Genomic DNA, 20,445 nt, shown 5'->3' on the forward strand with positions numbered 1-20,445 from the left:
TAGTAAAAACTAGAAACCAAACCCAATTAAATTTAAGCCCCCTCCCTTTTCGTAATAATAACCTCTACCATCGCGGCTTTTCCCAAATTTGTATGGCAGAATGTCATGGCTATAAGAATAGGATATACATTAAATATTTTATATAAGTTTCTGGGCATACACAGTGAGCATTTGCATATTTTTTATCTTTTATAACACAAACAGACAACTTTCGTAGCGAAGCACTTCTGCTTCTATTACTTCATTTCTAACGTTCTGAAGTTTCGTTATCACACAAAGTCAACTCCGATAAGTTCCTTATCACTCAACTTGTGACGCCAAAGAGACACTCACAATGCACACACATACATATCTACATATAAAAATTTTAATTTACTTACTAGTGGGTGCTTCCGCAGGCAGTTGGCGAAAAACCTTAAATAATTGCTTTAAAAACTTAGCTCTGTGCAAACACGTTTCCCACTCTTCAAAATAACAGACAAAAGCCGAAAATAAACAAAGCTGCAGCTCAAAGCGTTACAAGTTCATTTCACAATTTGGTCAAGGTTGTTAGAATTGTTGTAACCGCTTAGAGTAATATAACAGCACCAGCGTCGAGCTGAGCGCCGCCGTGCTGCGGCTTCTGTGTTTACGCAATTGTCTAATTTGTTTTTGAAATTTTAATTCTAATCTCTCGCAATGAATGACTACTAAATGCTAAATATATATATATTGTGTATGTATAACTAATGCACACATGCAAAGCAGTTTGGTCACGCTCTAATCTGGCACTAGGCTAGACGAAGGCGCAATGCCGGTTAGCGCACCCAAAGTCCCCCATTGAAACAAAGCTTTATACACACACTCAGATTTAGTATTTATACATATGGTAAATATGCGCGTGCTTGTGTGTGCGTGAGGCACGCACGTATTCTTTGTCTATATATTTTTATGCACTCGCACACATACACATTGGCAGCGGATTTTTACATGTTTTTGCGCTGATTGTTGTTTTTGTGATTTGTTGTCATTATTTATTAATAAGTGCCTGCATTTATTTTAAACTGCTGCTCAAACCCGCGAAGTGGCGTGTGTAGTTTTAAAGAGCTTCATTAAAGAGCTCGATTAAACACGTAATCAGGATGTTTCTTTGAAATATCGCAGCTGAAAATTAGAGCATTGCCTAGGCACAAAAAAATCGCTTAACATAAATTTATTTTTTAAACCTGCTGGAGGTTAAACGGGAGCATATGGGCATGATACATAACATTGTTACTGCGACTGCGCATGAGCTCACGCGAACAGTATCTCGGTAGCTATATTCACTGGAAAGTACTGTCTGGCAGAATTGTTCCTTCTTTCTTATTTTAAATCCTGTCTTAAACTTTTGATTTTGAGATTAAATAAAATCCCAAATCGAACTATGCAAATACTAGGACAATAAGCCTAGGTGAGCTTTAGAAAAACAATGGCGTGATTTTATATAAATGCCACTTCTATGAGATATATATTAAATACAATATATATTGAATTGAGGATATTCAACAGTATGTTCACATATTCTGCTAAAAACGCTTCCTCAAATGCCGGAAACTCGAGCTGCCAATTCAGAGCCATACAACACATGCATACTCATATGGATATTGGACTCTAATAAATACTTCCCTCACTCATTAAACGGTACATTTTACTCGACATTTCTCATTTCTTGTTTTTATGGTATTTCATCAAGTAAAGTAAAGTAAAGTAAAAATCCGCACATTGGTGTTTTACGAAATTGTCTCAGTTCCGCGCCTCCAGGGCGCAGCAGACCGAGCTCAAACAGGTTCGCGACTCAGCGCGGATCGGGCCCGCGGCAGTCTCCTTTCGGCCGCTGCGCTGCTCCGGCCACTTTCTAGTCATTTGGCTTTAATTAAATATCAATATTTATTAGCGTCAATTGTTTGTGCACACACACACACTAACAAGAGGGGAAAATATGTGTGTGTGTGGCTGTGTGTTCGCGTGAATGAAGTCGTCGTAGCGCATATTTTGCAGACACTCAATATTTACTCGCTTGTCGATTTGTGAGCGTAAATAATAAAGTTGAAAAGCGCAGAATTAATGTAAAAGAAAAAAACCACAATAACAACAAAAACTCTTGCAATATCAAATGCACAAGCAGGCGATTTCGAAAATGGAGAAAAAACGGTAAAGGCGCTCATAAGCCAGCTGATTGACTACCGGCTAAATACTCGCCAACTAGTTGGTAATAATCACAAAAACAACAACAGCAACAACAAAATGCATATTGGCAATTCAACTGGCAGCAACGGATTGTGGCGTTCATTGGTGTTTGTGCAGCTGTGGCTTTTTAAGCGTTGTTGTTGTTGTAATGCACCGTTTGCTCGTTAGCCTTCGGTGATAGTTGGCAATGGTTGAGGACAACAGCATATGTGTTAGTTGTTGTTTTTGTTGGCGCTTCTCGCTAACGGTTATCGATAAGCATTTGAGAGCCATTAAGCAGAGGTGGTGGTGGGGGGATTGACTGCTCAACAATAATGCTAACTGACTGCCAACCCGCCAGTCCATCAAATTGACGCATTATGTGCCGTTAGGCACGCGCACACCATTGTACACCATAAACTACGGACTGTAATTGACCACGCCATGGAGTTTTAAAATTACCGTTGTAACCGTTGCGGGAGGGGCGGCGACGCTATCACTGCTGGGAAAATATAAGCAAATAGTAGCAGAGGCCCCTCTACTCACAAAATGCAATGAGAGGAATTTAAATCGACTAATCCATTGGAAAAACTGGGCGAAACTCCTGCGCTTCGACGGGCGAGCTCGGCAGGTGCAACACTGCAAGCGAGGAAGTGGCAGCAAGCGCCTTTTTCTTTGTTGTGTGCCTGAATGCTTAATGTGTTTATTGCTGTGGACAAACGCCAAGCAGCTGCTGCGATATTTGCACGGGCGCTCGTACGCCCACAGTTAGTGCGCATAGCTTGATGTTACTATCGTTGTTGTTGTTATTATGTTTAATGTTTCATTTAACAATTTCCGTTTTTTTTTTTTACATTTTTTTCATTTACTTTTATCTAACGTTACCGTATTTGCTGCCAAAGTCGCCGGCGTCGCTACTGTCATTACAAGGCGGGGTTCAGCGCCGCATATTGACTCTTACCGTTAATGGCTTTAATTACCGCCAATCATTCATGCCACCAAATGCCAACAACAGCCAATTAATAAAACTAATAATGTTTGCCAACTTGTTCAATTAATTGTTTGATTTTATTAGAGAAAACAATAACAAAAATAAATAGTTAGTTTGCTCTCATAATTACTTCTTACTAAGTGGCGTTGAAAGTGGTTTCCGGGTCATACGTCAGCCACTGGCTTCGGCGAAATTTTATAGTCGCATTTTTTATGCAAATCTCAGTAGAAATATTTTTATTGCGTTTTTATGACACTCGAAAACAAATGAGCAGGTTTCTCACGCATTTGAAGTCTGAAGTCTTAGTCTACTTTCTTTATTTCTTTATTTATTAATTACCCCACAACAAAATAATAAAAGCATAATCTAAAGAAATATAGAAGCCAAAAGTATGTGCGGGCAGCTATGATGTGCACTTGAAAAAATTAGCGGCGAAAATTCAGCGAACGATCTTTTATGCTTTGTTGAACTAAAGATAGCAACGTTGTCGGAATTTTTAAGTGTTTGCCAAAAATTTCAATTGCTAACTTTTATGTCTATTCACCAGAATAATACATTTTTTACTACATATATTAACAACATACTAGATCTTTATTATAATAATGTATCAGTTATGAAATATATGAAAGTTGTGTTTAATATAGTTAAAAAATAGATTATTTTGGTGAATAAGTCTATGCTAATATATAAAATTAAAATTCCAACAGGGCTGCTATCTTTACTTTGTTCATACCGATTTTCATTAAAATTTCTAGTTGACTTCCTTCAAAATTTTCTCCCAGTGTATCCATCAACCCACATTTAAGAAGAGTTTTTAGCTGGCCCAATATTTTTACTATTAGCACACACTGTGTGTTCATATAAAAATGTATATAGTTTTAGTAAACTCTACTTAATGTCTATGTTTAATCTAGAGAGACCTTATAACACAATTCAGCCCACAAATTAACTAGCTAAGAAGATCGCAAAGCAAAAAAAACCCTATTTGGCTAGTAAAGCAAAATACCATCATTACTTAAGTTAGTAAGCATGCTTATTTGTTGAATTCACATGCTTAAGTAATTGCTATAATTGACCCCGTTAAAGATGAAAATTATAACATGTGTATAAAAGCTGCCTCTTTAGGTCAAGCGAGTTAAAACATAAAAGATACCAGTAATCTGCGCAGCGCTCATTAGGCGAATTTTGATCAAAATATTATTTCTTTATTTTTCCGAAAATTTTCAAAATTTTGTTTATTATAATTCTTTGAAACTACTAGCACCGAGCTTATTCCAAAATTTCAACTAATTCACCGTTTATTACTTATTTTGCGCGTGCATTCGCAGTTCTTATTTTCTTTTTTGCGGTCGCAACCTTTCCAGTGAAGGGGAGTAACCGGCCATGTGCGATTTTCAATGTCGAGCATTCGCTTTTCCATTGTTGCCTTGTTTCAATGCATGCAAAATTTACGCGCTCAAAATTTAATTAAACTCGATACTCTTACTAATTGAATAAATTAGCTGCCCAAGCGCGCGCACACACAAAAAAAAACAATAAGACAACGCGTTTGTGGCATTCGCATGATGTCATTTGCGAATATTTATTTTATTTAATAATAACGGCTTTCTAAAGAACCTTCCACAAACGCACACGCAATAAATGGGCGCACACACATGCACGCGAATTTAAAATAACAGCGACTTTTGGAAGCGGTCAGGGAGAGTTATAGAGGGCGTTTAATGATGGGACTCACGGTCTCTATTGGCCTCGGAGACTGCAGACTTCGCGACTCCCATCGAGGCAAGCATACAGCTGTACGTGTGGTGTAGCATATACATATTTGTAGATTTTCTAATCAAATTATTGGTTCTTGGCTTTGTTTGCGTTCTAAGAAATACACAAGTTGTGGCATGTGCAACACGCAAGCGGAATTTAATTTGCTGAAATACTTAATTGACATTTAACGGTCGTTTTGTACCCAAAACGCTGTTTGGCGTTCGCCGTAGTCATTTTGGAGAAACACACATATATACAAACAAATATTAGATACACATTTCTTTGTTTTCGCCTGTTGACTGCTGCTTTGGTATCACGTAATAATAATATTAATAATAATGATGTTACAGCTGCGGCTGGAAGCTCATAAATTAATGGTTTAATTCCCTATTTCGGTACGTTGCCATTTCTTAAATGAATTTTTTTTTATTGCTGGTGATTTACGCGTTTTAAGTAAACTCGGGCATCGGTTGACACGCTGATGTCATACGCTTGCTAGTGGCATAATTTGAATTTTAACGGTTCAAAATATTTAAAACAGAAGTCAGCAGTCAACATGCCTGCTGTCAATTGAATATTTCTAATATTTATTTCATTTGAACGCTGTTCGAATAATATGGCACCCTTCGCCACCTGCGCCCTCGATCGCCGATAATGATTTATTGTCATCAAATGCGAATATTCACCACTAGTCAAGTGTTAAGCGCAAGCCAAGCGCAGCTCCAGTTGATGAGCGAACTCAGTGTCGCTAAACATTTCAATTATTACCAAACAGAAATACGCCGCTGTGGTTCAGAGATTTATGGCAGTCATCAGTGAGCGCTGCGGCACTTCAGCTGACTTTTAACACTGACTTCAGCATAGGCATTCCATATTTTAACAATTTATAGCATTTGTATTTGCGCATTTTGTGTGAGTGTGTGCATAAGGTATGGTAAATAAGCGCTTGAACGGTTCAGCGAACTCAGAAATCCAATACCACTCATTACCAGCGCCATTGCCGCCGATTTGCATTAGCATACACACACGAACGCGCAGGTACATTGCTATATAGGCATGTGTTCATTCATGTTTGTATGTATTTAAATACTTTTTTAAACTCATTTGCAACTTGAAATATGTGGGCCACACACACGCGTACCCCGCCATGCTTACAAGTAAAAACAGACTGCTAACACACAAAAAATGTGGCGCCGTCACCTCCTCTAACTATACTTGCGCCATCTGTATGCATCGACACTTTTATATGTATTTTAAATGTTTGAGTGTGCGTGCGAGTACGCAGCGTTCGGTGTGCTTTTTTCCTTCCTGCATCGCATCACGCTTCGTGCATTTGTCGTGATCTCGTAAATGTCATTGGGCACTGCTTTATCTCATGATGAAATGCTTAAATTTTAATAACAAACTCATCGTCGCCTCTCAAGCAATACTTCATACTTCAATCTATTGTTGTTGTGACTCTGATTTACCATGCTTTTGAAGGCTGTCTTGGAGCACTTCGTGTGCATTGTTGATGACTGATTTTGCAATCAAATATTTGTTTAAGCTGTTTAATTTGCTGCGCTTAATTTTTAAGATGATAATCTCGTGGAAGACTTTTATGACGTTTCTCTTTTTCCATGAGTTATTTTATTTATTATTTTTTTGCTCTTATTATAGGTGATGATAATCACGCGCTTCTGGTGGCTTCACATAAAAAGGTGAGTAAAAAAAGTTAATTTAATCAAATATTGCAAAAGTTATTTTCAAAAATATTTTTTTTTAAGTCAAATGCGGATTTTGTAAATAATAGAAAAAAATTATGAAAAATAATGAGCACTTGACATTACAGTTTTTGTTAAAGTATAATTTTAAAATGAATCTAATATGATTTCGTGAACAGGGAAGTAATGAAATCTCAACTACAGCGCCATCTAGCGTTGACAAACGTATTTGACTGCCAGCTAGGCATATGACGTAGAAATATGTGGGAAGCTAATTCAGTGTATATGAAAGTGGGTGCAACGAACCTACAAATATGGCAACATTAAGCACACAAATTTGTAATTAGACATTGAAATCATTAGCAATGCATACATACATACATGTAGTTTGTAAGGTAAAATTTTTAAATTGTGGCATAAATAAATGTATGAATTGTCTAATGCTTAATTCGCAATACTGTTCGTTCACTAAAAACGCCATTGTCTGCGACCTTAACAATGAAAATATCGCGTTCTTTTTTTTTTTTTTTGTTTGTTAATTTTTATGTTGTGCTGACATCTGGCACCCACGAGGCAATAAATCGCGCGAATAATGCGCAGAATTCAGCAAACACATATGGTATAGCCACACTCCCCCACTCCGTAGCTTTTGCGCTCTATTTTATTTAACAACAATTGCATCACTTAGTTTTACGAGCGCACAATAGATTTTTATTAAATAATTGGCAATAGAAACCACAAACATGGAAAACTAAATTACAATCGAAACAAAAGCTCACTCGCCGCCATTTATTGGTGGCCTAAACGCCGCTGCCGTCGTGTATGTACACGAATTTAGCTGCCCGGCTGCTCGGTTGCACGGTTGCAAGTGCGCAATAGTTCAATTACCTGCCCCATTAAGCGAAACTGTGGATTGTGGCGTGCGTGTAGGTGCCCACCGTGGACTGTTGCATGAGTCAAGCGGCTGCCGGTGTTGTTCCGCTCGGTTGCACAACTGGCTGGTAGAAGCTAAGCGCTGCTGCTGCTGGCTTCTACTCTTGCTTTTGTTTTTGTCACCGCTCGGATTTCCAAGTTTGAAATATGAAACGCGGTTGCTGTTGCATACACACACATACACATATATATATATATGTATGTATGTGAGTGGAAAATACGCATCAGTAAAGAACAATGAAAGGGGAAATGCTTTGAGAGAATCGCTGCTGCTACCGCCGCTGCCTCTGCGGTCTCTGCTGCTGCCGCAAAGTGTTCTTGGCTTTGAAAAGTTTTGCGACAAAAAGGCATTTGTCATAAATAGGGCTCTGCGTTGAGGAATTCTCGTACGTGTGTTTATGCGCACAGCTTTATTATTTATTTATATTCGTGTGTGTATATATGTAAAAATATATGTGTTCAGCAGTAAGACTGTGAGCATTCGTACGAGTCCGTCTAGCTTGGCTGCTTGTTTTAGTCAATTCATTTCATTTTCCGTGTTATTATTGCCTTTAGCTACAGTGCGTGACAAGTATCACCGCTTAGCAGCAACAACAATATACATGGCTCAGCGCTGAGCTTAGCATGCAGTTACAGTCGGAATAGAATTTTATTGCAAATTCTATTCTGCTCATTCGCCAGTTTTGCATTTTTACATTTGCAAGATTCCAACAGCCATTACACACACGTATATATACATATAAATATATATACATATGTACACAGTTCGTTTGTTGAAGTATAATTAGAGCATATTACAAAATGCCACAACGACACATTTAGTATGAAGGAAATTTCTGCAATTGCTAATAAATGCCAATTAATTTGCCTTAATTAATTGTTGCTATTTTTCATATTTTTGTTTTTGCTTTAGTTTCCACTGTTGACAATGACCTTTGTAATTGTTTTATGGATGGGCGGCTTACGGAGAATATTGTAATTGCTTTATTCTCAGAAAAACGAAAGTACGTTGAGAGGAAAAGCGAGAAAATATAACTTACATAAAAATTATATAAAAAAAAAATTGAATAAATTTCAATATTCTGACTAATAAATAACAGTGAACGTTTTAACTATTTTCTGAAAAACATTTTTAAAATATTTACATAGATCTCCAGGAGAAACCTGAGGAGGAAGAAACGCCGGCGACACCGAGATAAATGGTCAGCTAATTCTAGACCCTAATGTCTGACATCGTTCACGTATATGTTTGCTTATCTTCATCGAGTATTTTGTGCTTTATTTCTATAATTTTTGGGAGATTAGAGGTTCCTTGAAATAAAATGTTATCAGGCTATGATATAATAATAAAAAAAATAAATCAATTCAGCCTTTCTGTTTGTCAAGACCGATAGCTTGTTGTTGTTATCAAATGCAGTCTGCTACATTTGACGGTTTCCGACAAATGGAAATTTCGCGTAAAGCTAATTAAGGTACATATGTGCACGTGTATGTGTTATGTAATAGCATTGTATGGCATGTAGTACATATGTACAGCTGTTTGTACAAACTTGCATAGACATTTGTATGTTTGTTAAAGTCGATCAGATGCGGAATCGAATCGACAAAAGCGAATTAACAATGCAGCGTTGCATTTCTGGCGCGACGGCTATGCTAGTATAGCATGCAACATGTGGCATTTGCGGTGTATGCATGCTGATGGTGGTGCGTCAATGCGTCGTCACCAATCTTACGTAATCCGTAAAGCGATGATGACAGACAGCAAAAACAAAACCAAAACGCAAACTCCAAGCGGAGCCAAGCGCGCTTGACAGCCAATTGGGCCCTCTTTATACCAGCTACCTACTTATCTGCCCACAGGCAATGAGTCAGTCAATCAATCAGTCACTCAGTCAACACACTAACGGCGCTCGAAGACGGAACTAACCACAGCGATGCGTATTCGTGCCAATACACACACACGCACAAATTGATGTATGAGTGTGTGTGTGTGTATTTGGCTGTGTGGATATCAAATGATTTTTCCATAATTATTTTCCCTTCCTAATCCATTATTATGCAATTGGATATATTATGGCAACATGGAAATTGAAATCGCTGCACGCATTAAACGGTGGCACAAAGACGAATGCATACCTCAGAAACATACAGACGCACAGGTAAAGGCACACAGGTAACAACCAACGGCAGCCGCTGCAGTTAAAACGACGTTTGCTTGCCGCTCGGCGGTTGGTTGCCTCATCGGCCTCCAGCCTTCAACCACCAGCCACCAGCCAGCAGCCACAAACGCTACGAGACTTGGCTGCAATTTCCTTTTCGTTGCTTTCGATGGTGATTTGTGGCAATGTGGCGAATAAGAGTGTTTTCCATTACATTTGCATCGTCGGATCGAAATACAGATTTTCCTTTTTCACTCTTTCGATCAAGTGATGTAATGCACTGGCTTAAAGGAAATATCTCGAGCTCATCAGTTGATATTTAACATTCAGCTGACAAATAAATAGATGTATGTTTATGTATGTGTCTTAGCAGCGTCGTTAGGAATGTTACGAATGTTTACTGTGCGGAAGCGCGACGTTTTATATACTTCTGAACCGTTCTCAGTGGGATCAGACGTAAACTAGTTACAAATAGTTTAATAATGAATTTACTAAGAAAATACTGTTACTAAAGCGAAAACTTACAAATTGTCTTGCAATAACATCTAACTTGGACAATCAGACACTCTCCCTGATACAACTTTTTTTTGTCTTATGCTCACACTATACACTCCCCGTTTAAAATGTTACCTCCACCTGAATTCAAATGCATTGCCCTACTGGGTATTTCTAGTGATATAAAGGAAATGCCTCATAAAATGCAAATAAATGTTTTTTGCGGTTTAATAATCACTAATTCATTGAAATTTATACTTTTTCTTGACAATGGAACTGTTTAAAAAATAACGCTGAGCAGAACTCTGTCATCAGTAAATATAAATCACCATTGTATGTATATATGTATAATGTACTTTACTTGACTAAAAAGAGGGTTTCAAAAAGTACCCTGCGTATCTTGAATAACATGCGTTCTCATATTCATACTATATAATACATACATACACACATATTAGTATATGATAATAAAAAATAACAATTATTGAAAGCCTGCTGCAAAAGCCAGCATGACTCATGGTGCAAGCGTTAAAAACAGGCACTGCAATTACAATAATCGCAGATTATTAATTTTACTTTATTTAAAGGCGCCACACTCACAAATGTATATATAAGAATCACAATTTTTCGTACAGTCATACTTGTTATGAAAAAATACATTAGGCCAGACCCTTTTCAATAAAAACAAAAGCTTTATATGGAACATGACGAAAGTGGATTCGGATTGCGACTAAAGTAACTCACCTAGGGTTGCACTCTATCCAGCATACAGCAACACGATATAAAATACGCACACCCTTATGTGGCGCTAAACTCAATGCGTTCTTAACAAACGATATAATCAGCGCGAAATCTAATAGATTTTGACCAACTTACTTTTCCATTTCACATTTGCCAATCAATGGTACTCAAAAACATTGTTGAGATATCAGTAGATCATTGTTGCCTCTGACATTTTTTGTGAGAAACCGGAAAGTTATCGATGCAGTTTGCTCTATTGCGACTTAACAACAAAAAAATATATATATTTGGGTTTGCCAGCTGTGGAATGCCTTCCAAGCACAACGTTTACTGCGCATAATTCAGTTCAAGATAATTTACTTTAATTGCATGGCTTAAACTTACTAAATATAAAAATCTTTTATTTTACAATTACATAGTTGTTTAATGGTCTGTAAAAATGTTGTATATAAAGTCATTAACATTTTTCTTTTATGGAAATTGATCGAGCCCAAAGGGCGCAGCGGCCTTGCCCTAATAATTATATTAACCCTAGCACACCTTTATGTTTCTGTTATTCACGTCGATAACTGCGCTATTTGATACAACTTCCTGTTGAAGCATTTTCATTTTCATCATCACCTTGAAATAATGAACCGTAAATTGATTATGCTTTTCCACAACAATTGCTTAGGGAACGGTGGTTAAAAAATTTTCTCTATGTTTTTTTCTTAAAATTGCGTGTTGAAGTAACACCTAACCTCAAAAGTATCATTCTTTGCAAAGAAGTGTATGGAAATATAATAAGAAGCTAGCTAGTTGTCTTATATAACCAATATTTGAAGAAACTTCAGTCTTATTTCATTTCGTTTTATAAATGTTAAAAAATCTGTGACTTAAAAATATCTAAATAAATAATAATGGGAAATAAATTTTTGTCGAGTCAGCTAGGTAGACTTATTTAAATAAATAATTTGCTAAAGGAACACCTACTCAAAGAGAAAAACTCGAAAGAAAATTATTAAATTATGCTAATTAATAAATTCTTCTTAAACGGGAGCACCTATATACTAGTTATCAGCTCTCTTTAAGCCAATTATTCAATTCAATGCGTTCTTATTTATGGGCCATTGTTTTGGTCGAAGAATTTTTCCCGAAGAACCTTCGAAGGCATAAATTGCTGTTCTTTTTGCTTGTGAACTTTGCAAAGCATTGTCCTAGAAAAGTTCTCACCGACACATTTTTCCCAGTTAACCGTTCTTCTCACACATACAACTCTGTCATACACACACACCAATGTAGATAAGCATAAATATACATATTAATGGAACACCACCAATGTTCGAAACAGGTACGAGGCCTTTGGGCACACATGTGACTACATATGCAATTTTATGCATAATTTAATGTTGTTCATCATTAATTTTTTATGATTTTCCCATAAGTATTGTTTAATGAACCTCATTTCTGCAACTTAGGCGTACAAAATAAAAGCAAAACAAAATGGCAAAGTAAAAAAGTCCATAATTCCAGCGGAGAATAACAAGGGGACCAACCGGGCTTACAAAGGTCGTAGAAAGGAAGCCATTGCCGTGAATGTGAAATTCATGCTTCGTGTCTTCATTTACTCTTTATTTACTCATACATTGCTTTGTTATTGTTGCTGCTTGTTCATAATATTATAACTACATACTTGTAATTTTTTGTTCGCTCTTAAAAATGCATTACTGTGAAAGTCAAAACGTAAAAAAGCTCGAACACAACACACACATATGGAGTACATGCGAGTATATGCAAATTAATATCTCTTCGGATGGCAACACCTACGAGTCGAAACTAAGAGATACTAACAACGACAACAAACAAATTGAAATTACTTTGTGGCATCCACTTTGTGAATGATGGCGCGGAAATTAAGAGGAATGTGTGAAAGTGTTGGACGGCCAAGCACTTTCAGCCACCCGCAAGTGTGGGGCAATGAAAAAGTGTTAATAAACGAGAATAAAGAACAACAAATAACAAAAGGGCGCTTGGAAAAGAGCCATAAAGAATATTAAGAATTTGTCTTGCTCATTTACCACAACAATAGCAACAACAAGGGTCCCACTCAAGTTATTGTGCACATATGCATATTGAGGTAATTTGAAACTCGCTGCATACACACACACTTACGTACGTACACATCTATCGAGGTGCAAAGTATTCAACACTTAATAAATGGTAGTCGTGCTGAAAGCGACAGAAAAAGTTATAAAAAAACTGAGAAACAATTCCATTGAGGTGCTAGAGTTCAAGCGCTTAATGAAAGCGGAGAAGGTGTCAAAGACCAAATCAACAACAACAACAGCAAATAGAAAATATGATCCTAAGCACCAAGCTTTCTACTATGCTAACAATGCATTAGTTACACACATACTCACACACACACACTTTTAAATTCTTGTACATAGAGCCTTTGGAAAGAGTTAAGCGCAATTGTGTTCTTGTTTGCCACAAAGTGACAGCGGAAGAGTGACTCTCAAACCAAAGTAAATTACTAAAATTTTTAAAGAAAAATAAAGTTCATATTTCATAAAGATCGTTCCATAGAGAATATGAAGAATTTAATTTTTCAACATATTGCATTATGAGTTAACGAAAATCTAAACAGAACTTAAAATAATCTTTATTTAGAAATTGTTGATGGATTCTGACTTAATCATACATTTTTTGGCATAATGTTATTTGTTCTAAAATATTTAAAATATCCATTAGATATGCAAATATAAACAGCTTGGTTCTCCGTGACTGTAGACAAGCAAATGTAGATATGTACATTAGGGTGGAGTTAAAAAAAAATTTTGGACAAGAAAAAGGTATTTTTGATTTAAACTCTTTGCATGTATATAAAAATTAACGAATGTGACGGTTTTTGACTCAAAACTTATTTTAACGCTTAAGGAAAGCATGTTGTCGTTTAAGACTTTTTTTTTAACTCAAATAATGACAACAAACCTTTTTTTTTTAAGTTGATAACTTTTAATTGGCCAGAAAGAGGACTCTCCACAGCTTCTAGAACACTTATCAAAAAATTTTTACAAAATAAACGAAATTTTAGCTCGAAAATTTACTTTAATTTTTTATTTTAATTTGAATTTGTCCAAAAATTTTCTTTATCTATTCTATAATCTACAAATTTTACCCTCGGGCTATGTAAAATACAATTTTTTTCGCGCCACCCTAATGTACATAGCATAAAGTTTGAAGTATAAATATATTTTCAAGAATATACAAACCCAAATTTGAAGCACTTCCACCTGATTACATTTGTGCCACTTGTTTGTCACAACAGCGTTATTTTGATATATTTTGCAAAGTAAATGAAAAAAGTTCTTAGCTTCAAATTGTAAACAACAACAAATGTCAAACTTCAAATTGTCAAGAAAAGCGCAGAAACAACTCTTTAAAGCAATTCGAATGGTTGTTATTATCTATGTTGTTTACATATAGCACAAATTTCATTTTAACAAAACTTAAGGTATACAGGGTGATCCATAAAGAAATTTGCAAATACATTTTCTTCTATATATTATTGGATATTTCGAAAGCGAAAGCATTTCAAACAACATCTGAACAATGCGTTAATCTGGTTTTCCCTTAGACGTTCGTGATTGATTGTAGCTTAACTTCACGAATTGCTTGTATTTGCATATTCGCCATAGGGCGTCAATTACTCGCATTACTTCGGTTCCGCAGAGCACCCTCAAAACAGATTATAATGGTGCCAAGCTGTAACCGAATTTGCCAATTGACATGATCGATCCATTATATAGCAGACTCCTCCCTTGAGCCTATTTAAAACAATGGTTTCGCTTTCTATCATTATCAGTGACCGCATGAACCACAAAACACACTGTTTCAAAATCGCAATTAAACTGCAACCACATTTCCTTCGCTCCTTTCACTTATGCGCCTTTCCAGGGGTCCCAAGTTTACACAACCCCCGATTAGAAAAACCACTGCGTGGACCCCCTTCATCTTTATTTTTATTTCAAATACGCAATGTTTCAATTTTCCTAATGCGCTTTTAAGTGTTTCTGTATGTGGATCTGTGGGCCCATGGAAATGCTTTCGGCTGCATATGCTCAGCACTACTTAACGGTAAATGGGTCATGGCAGATTTGCTTCGAAATGTATTACAGCGATTCGGTTAAAGCAAACAAGTCGACGAATGAACAGCCAGCCGAACCGACAGACAGACAAAACAATTTGCCAGCTTCAATAAATGCAGTTACAATAAATGCAGTTTTGCTATTTCACTTAACCACGTTTGTATGTGCGCTCACATGCGCTGTTATTATTTTTGTTTACTTAATGGACAGCATTTACCACTTTATAATTTTGAATTTGGATATATTTGCGGCGTTTTAAGCGTCTGTATGTAAATAATGAGCCATAAGTACTTAATCGCCATAATTTCAGTAACGAAAATACATTTAGAGTTGCCATATTTTTAAAACATTTTCATATTAATGAATCAGAAAGCTTCCCGTGATGAAACACGTATGGAATTTTGGAAATTTTTAAAATAATAGTTTCAATATTTTTATTCGTTTTCAAGAAAATATACTTGGTCTCTATATACAGTACACTCGAGTTTAAAGCTTCAAGGGTAATTCCGTAACCTTTCTGTAAATGTGATATTAGGGTATTTTGCTGATAAGACTTTTTTCTATAAAGTTAAGAGACCATACATTCGCATACTTAGTTAATATTCGTCAGTTGGCTCTTCTAATGCAATATTTAGATTAGACTTTTCCATATTACTTTATTTGCTGATGTTACAACTCTCAAACAGACTCAACAGATAAGAAATCTGGGCTAAACAAACATTATTTGAGCAAACACAATTTCAGAGTGATTAGATCTTATGATTTTATCTTAATTTTTTATGTAAGGTGTAAGTATATGTAATCTTTTAGTAAGACCGCTTAATGCACATGAGCTAAAAGTCTATTTTTCCTAAATTACAATCTTGTTGACAAAAGTTTTGACAATATTGAGAAATTCACAAGCTTTTTCAGGTATTTCATACTTATTTTCCATCGGCTGACAACTTTCAGTTTTTGAATATGACTACTTTATACTTTACGTTTAAGATAAACCAAATATTTTTTCCACTTAAGTTATATGTATTTGAATATATTTTTGTCGCCATAAATCTTTTTCGTGTGTATGAGAGAGAGGATAAACAAAAAAATGACATTTTTATGTCGTTTTTCGTTTAGAAAAGTAATGATGATACAAATATAACAGACACTGTATATAAACAGCTGCAGTCAATATTTGGCAATATTACCAATAGATCCCTTCAACGATACGCAAGTTTATTGACTCGGCCGCTTGAGGAACCCAATGTAAGCACTCAGCTGTGAAAAAATGTTAACGTAAACAAAAAATAGTGTCATTAATGACATCAAATGATTGCATTCCAACCAAGTGGAACTGCCTGTTAGAATGAACGGAAGCGATCGTCGCCCAAATGACAAATGAAAGCACAAAATACAATTCATTTGTCAGAGCATCGACAGCAATTGACGACCAAATCATCATGAAATAAATAAATTCTCAAAGCGAAAAGTTCAGACTACCTAGCACCATTTGGTTCAAGTACCTTTCAATAAAGTTCTTCACAGATTTTCTAAGTAACTTAGTTTTTTACTGCAACAATTTACCGTTATTTGTGTATAAAATTGGTAATAAACGCGCATTGTGCATTGTGATCGCCAACTATCGTCCATCAGTCAAGCAGCAATCTATTCCTCAAACGCCAAATTGTTTGTCTGAACTGTCATCGAGCAACGATTCAAACACTTTTGCCGTAGAACGGCTCTCTCCCTGGTGTTAAATGCAGTTTGCTGATACTGAAACGACTGACTGACGGACGGAGCAATCAATAGTTCGTGTATAAAGCGATGACGGCGCTGTGGTTGCTTGACTGGTGCAGAGTCGCGCAAGCGCAAAGCTTTTCTCGCTCTGCAGCTCAAGCATGCAACCGTAATGCCGCAGCAATGTGGCAAGAATAAAGAACTAAGAACGCAAGAACGCGAAAGCAAAGAAAAAGAGATTGAAGTAAAGAGCTGCTTATTGAAAATAAATATTGATATTGAAGTTTGAATGGAGGAGAGGAGGGGGAAGGTGCGCGAATAAATTGATTTACTAGTTTATATTTTTTTTAAGTATCGATCAACTAACATCGTTAGTAAAAAACAACAAAGAAACAGAAATTTCGACAATACGTCAATTTTGGATTGACAACTTCGCTTTGAGCTTGTAGCGCTATTGTAAATATTTTCCTAAGATGATTGAGTGCGATAGAATAGAAGAAGCTAAGTCATTACCTATTCACAGAAAAAGCAAATATATATTCAATATATAGATTCAGATTTCATAAGCGTTAGCGTTCATTGTTGTTGCGGGTAATCATTCTGCTGTCTGCCCAATCGATCACCTACTCGTCTATTGACTTGATTGGATTGACAGCTCGAAATGTAAAGTAGCGAGAAAGACAGGCGCTGCTGAAGCGGGAGCCGCCGCTGATGCTGGGAACTGTCCCGTAAATCATTTAAGATTCTCACGCCTTACTGAAAGCACAAATATTTGCATTTCGTTTCGATTTTTCACATTCTGAAGAGCAAATAGAAGAGAAGACTCACATGAATAACCCCAAAAATAGAAACAAAATAAGTTCAAGCAATAGTAGTCATTTCTAAATATTTATTTGGCATTCGTTTACATATTCGTAGCGCCCATCTATCTGATAACGGCGTACAATTTTGAAACGCCAAAGTCTACAGCATTTTCGGTTGTCTGCTTGTGAGAGGCACTCCGCGCCTAACGAGAAAGTTTTCTTGGGTTTGGCATAATGACCGAATAAGCCTGTTTAGCTCTTATCGCTTGTGCAGAAATTGATTCGAAATGAGGAAGAGGAGAGACTATTTTATATATATATGTATATGTATATGTTTGTGTAGCCATATATTTCTAGGTGCGCACATTAGCTTGGAGAACTCGCTTATCAATTGGCAAAACCTGTTTGCACTCAAATTCTGCAACAACGTCGTAGTGAAATGGATTAGCAACGGTACTTGTCGCACTGCCTTGACCATTTACCACACTCTAACGAGAAATAGCAGCAGTTGTAACACCAAAGAGTGCACATACTGGCCGATCGAAAGAAGCCACAACAACCATAAAAACGACGTGGCAAGAGGCGCTTTTTAATTGAAAAAGGCAAAATAGTCGCCGCTAATGCAAACTCGCTAGAAAAAAGTGTCGCTAACGAAAACTCACGCACACACTCACGCCGGCTAGAAATGGGCTTTGCTGCAGAGACACAGTTCTTGTTAATATAGACATAAATAAATCGATTAAGACAAGTCGGTGCTAAACCAAGCCAACCGAACAGCGCGAGGTGGCCAACCGAACCATGCCAAGTAGAGCCAAGACCGCCATGCAAGCCTCGTCAGGCAGCACAGACAGGGAAGCGGCTGTGAAGCTGGTCGCTTGCATTGCACAAATAAAGTCAAGTGAAAAACTGTGGCATGCCGAGACAAGTTCTTTCACCAAGTAGCCAGATTTATGTTGCCCACACACATAAACATAAATAAAGCGCTAGCAGAGCTGATGTTACTACATATATTTGCAAACATACGTGTAAGTATGTTTTTAGGCTTGTGCAGCGCTGATCATGCACACGGCTGGTAAAAAGTCGCTGCCACCGGGCGAGACTTGAAGACTCGCACTCGTCTAGCGACACGCGACATGCCGCACACACACCGCCATTACACGCATGCGCCTGCATACATGCATAAGTTGATGAGCAACTAACTGTACAATGTTGCACACTCTTATGTATGTATGTGTAGATGTCAAAAGTTTCACCATAGGCAACAACTCATGCAACACGTCAACGGATCAAAATTCAGATTTCCATTGACTTCAGTTGAAAAGCTGTGAAGCTAATAAAGGCACAAACAAAGAGTGCGCGTAAATAGAATGTGCCACAACGAGGGTGTGTGGCAGGCATTTACATATTTACTACGAACTTAGATACATATTTGTGCAAGCACACACACACAAACACGCATGAATAAGTGGCGCGTCTGTATGGCAGATGCCAAAATCGTGACTGGAACTGTGGTGAAAAACAGCATTTTTATCGCAGCAGCAACGCGAACGTTTCGCCGCACCGATATTAGCAATAATAGAGCCAACAACAACAACGTTTTAAGCGCAAACTATAAAAACAGCAATTACGGCATCATTTTCGAATTGATTTCGATGCCATTCACTGCAATGCACATACACACACACACACACACTCACATCGATGCCAAAGCACTCGCTGCTGCATGTGTTGGGGAGTTGGCGCATGCGCACAACGGTCAAAACAACGGTTCCCGTTGGAATCGCTGCAAGAGATCTACAAAACGAACGCAAAATGAACGAATAGCAAGAATGAAAGAAAAATAGGCTAGGCGCAGTGGAGTCAGTCGCTTCGACTAGCCAGCAACAATCACCGATGGACTTGGCTTAGTTAGCAGGTTTCGCTATAATCGGCCGATTGACTGTGTGAGCGTGGTATTGGTGCGCCCGCCGCTGCTAAATGCAAATGCTTGGCAGCAACAATAACAAAAGCGCACAATTTAATAGCGCGTTACCCGTTTAAGCCAACAGTCTTTCACCTGAATTGCATGAAGACACACGCTCCTCCTTCTATCGGTCTCACTTTAAAAACTTTAAAAAAGCGTGGAAAGCTAAAAATATGAAATAAATGCAATGAAAATGTTGAGAGTAATATTGCAAAACGACAAACCGCTGACTATGTAGTCTACTCTAAGAGTCCACGATCGCGCTTGTACTCAACCAAGTTTATGATCAGGATGCTACTCACAAATACGTCAATATGTCCATAAACAACCTGTGTGGCAAGTTGCAACCTGGTATGGTTTTGCTATGCAATTCTGCCTGGCAGCAGACTGTTGGCACATTCACCGAAACAAAACGGTTGAATGGCAAATATTAGAAGACACACGTTCTAGAAACTGGCCGACGTTCTTTGTGTTGGTTGCTAATGCCTCAATACTGGCGACGCGCATCGCCTGTTTTACTACAACGTGCGAGGCTTTCAATATTTTTTTCTGAACCTATTTCAATTGTCTTTATTTAACTACAAACTCGCTCACCCGCTTGCCACATGTTGCATGTTTCAAGTGAATAAATGAATGAATGTTGCGCGCCGCCATCAATGCTTTCACGGCTCCCTGAATGGCTCAATTGCCCTTACTGCAATGGTTATAGCTCCTTTCCCACATTCATTGTGAGCTGCGCATGCGCATGCGCGTTTGTCTGAGTGTTGTTGTAATAGCATACCAAAATTATGGTGTGCGTTTTATTTTCTTGTTGTTTGGGGGCCTTTTGCGACTGTTTTAGTTTTATTTTTTTTGTTGGACTTACATTT

The 20,445-nt window shown here is 37.3% G+C and overlaps 1 protein-coding gene across 3 annotated transcripts in view; it reads left to right on the plus strand.

Annotated features, from left to right (window-relative positions):
* The window catches only part of spir (spire type actin nucleation factor), a 77,504-nt gene that overhangs the window by 17,398 nt on the left and 39,661 nt on the right, over positions 1-20,445 (plus strand). For all 3 annotated transcript variants that reach the window (XM_070107021.1, XM_014231001.3, XM_070107022.1), the window contains exon 3: positions 6,593-6,633. In XM_070107021.1, the coding sequence (XP_069963122.1) occupies positions 6,593-6,633 (41 nt within the window). The remainder of the gene's footprint in view (positions 1-6,592; positions 6,634-20,445) is intronic.

Source organism: Bactrocera oleae, chromosome 3 (assembly GCF_042242935.1).
Source record: "Bactrocera oleae isolate idBacOlea1 chromosome 3, idBacOlea1, whole genome shotgun sequence".
Lineage (NCBI taxonomy): Eukaryota > Metazoa > Arthropoda > Insecta > Diptera > Tephritidae > Bactrocera > Bactrocera oleae.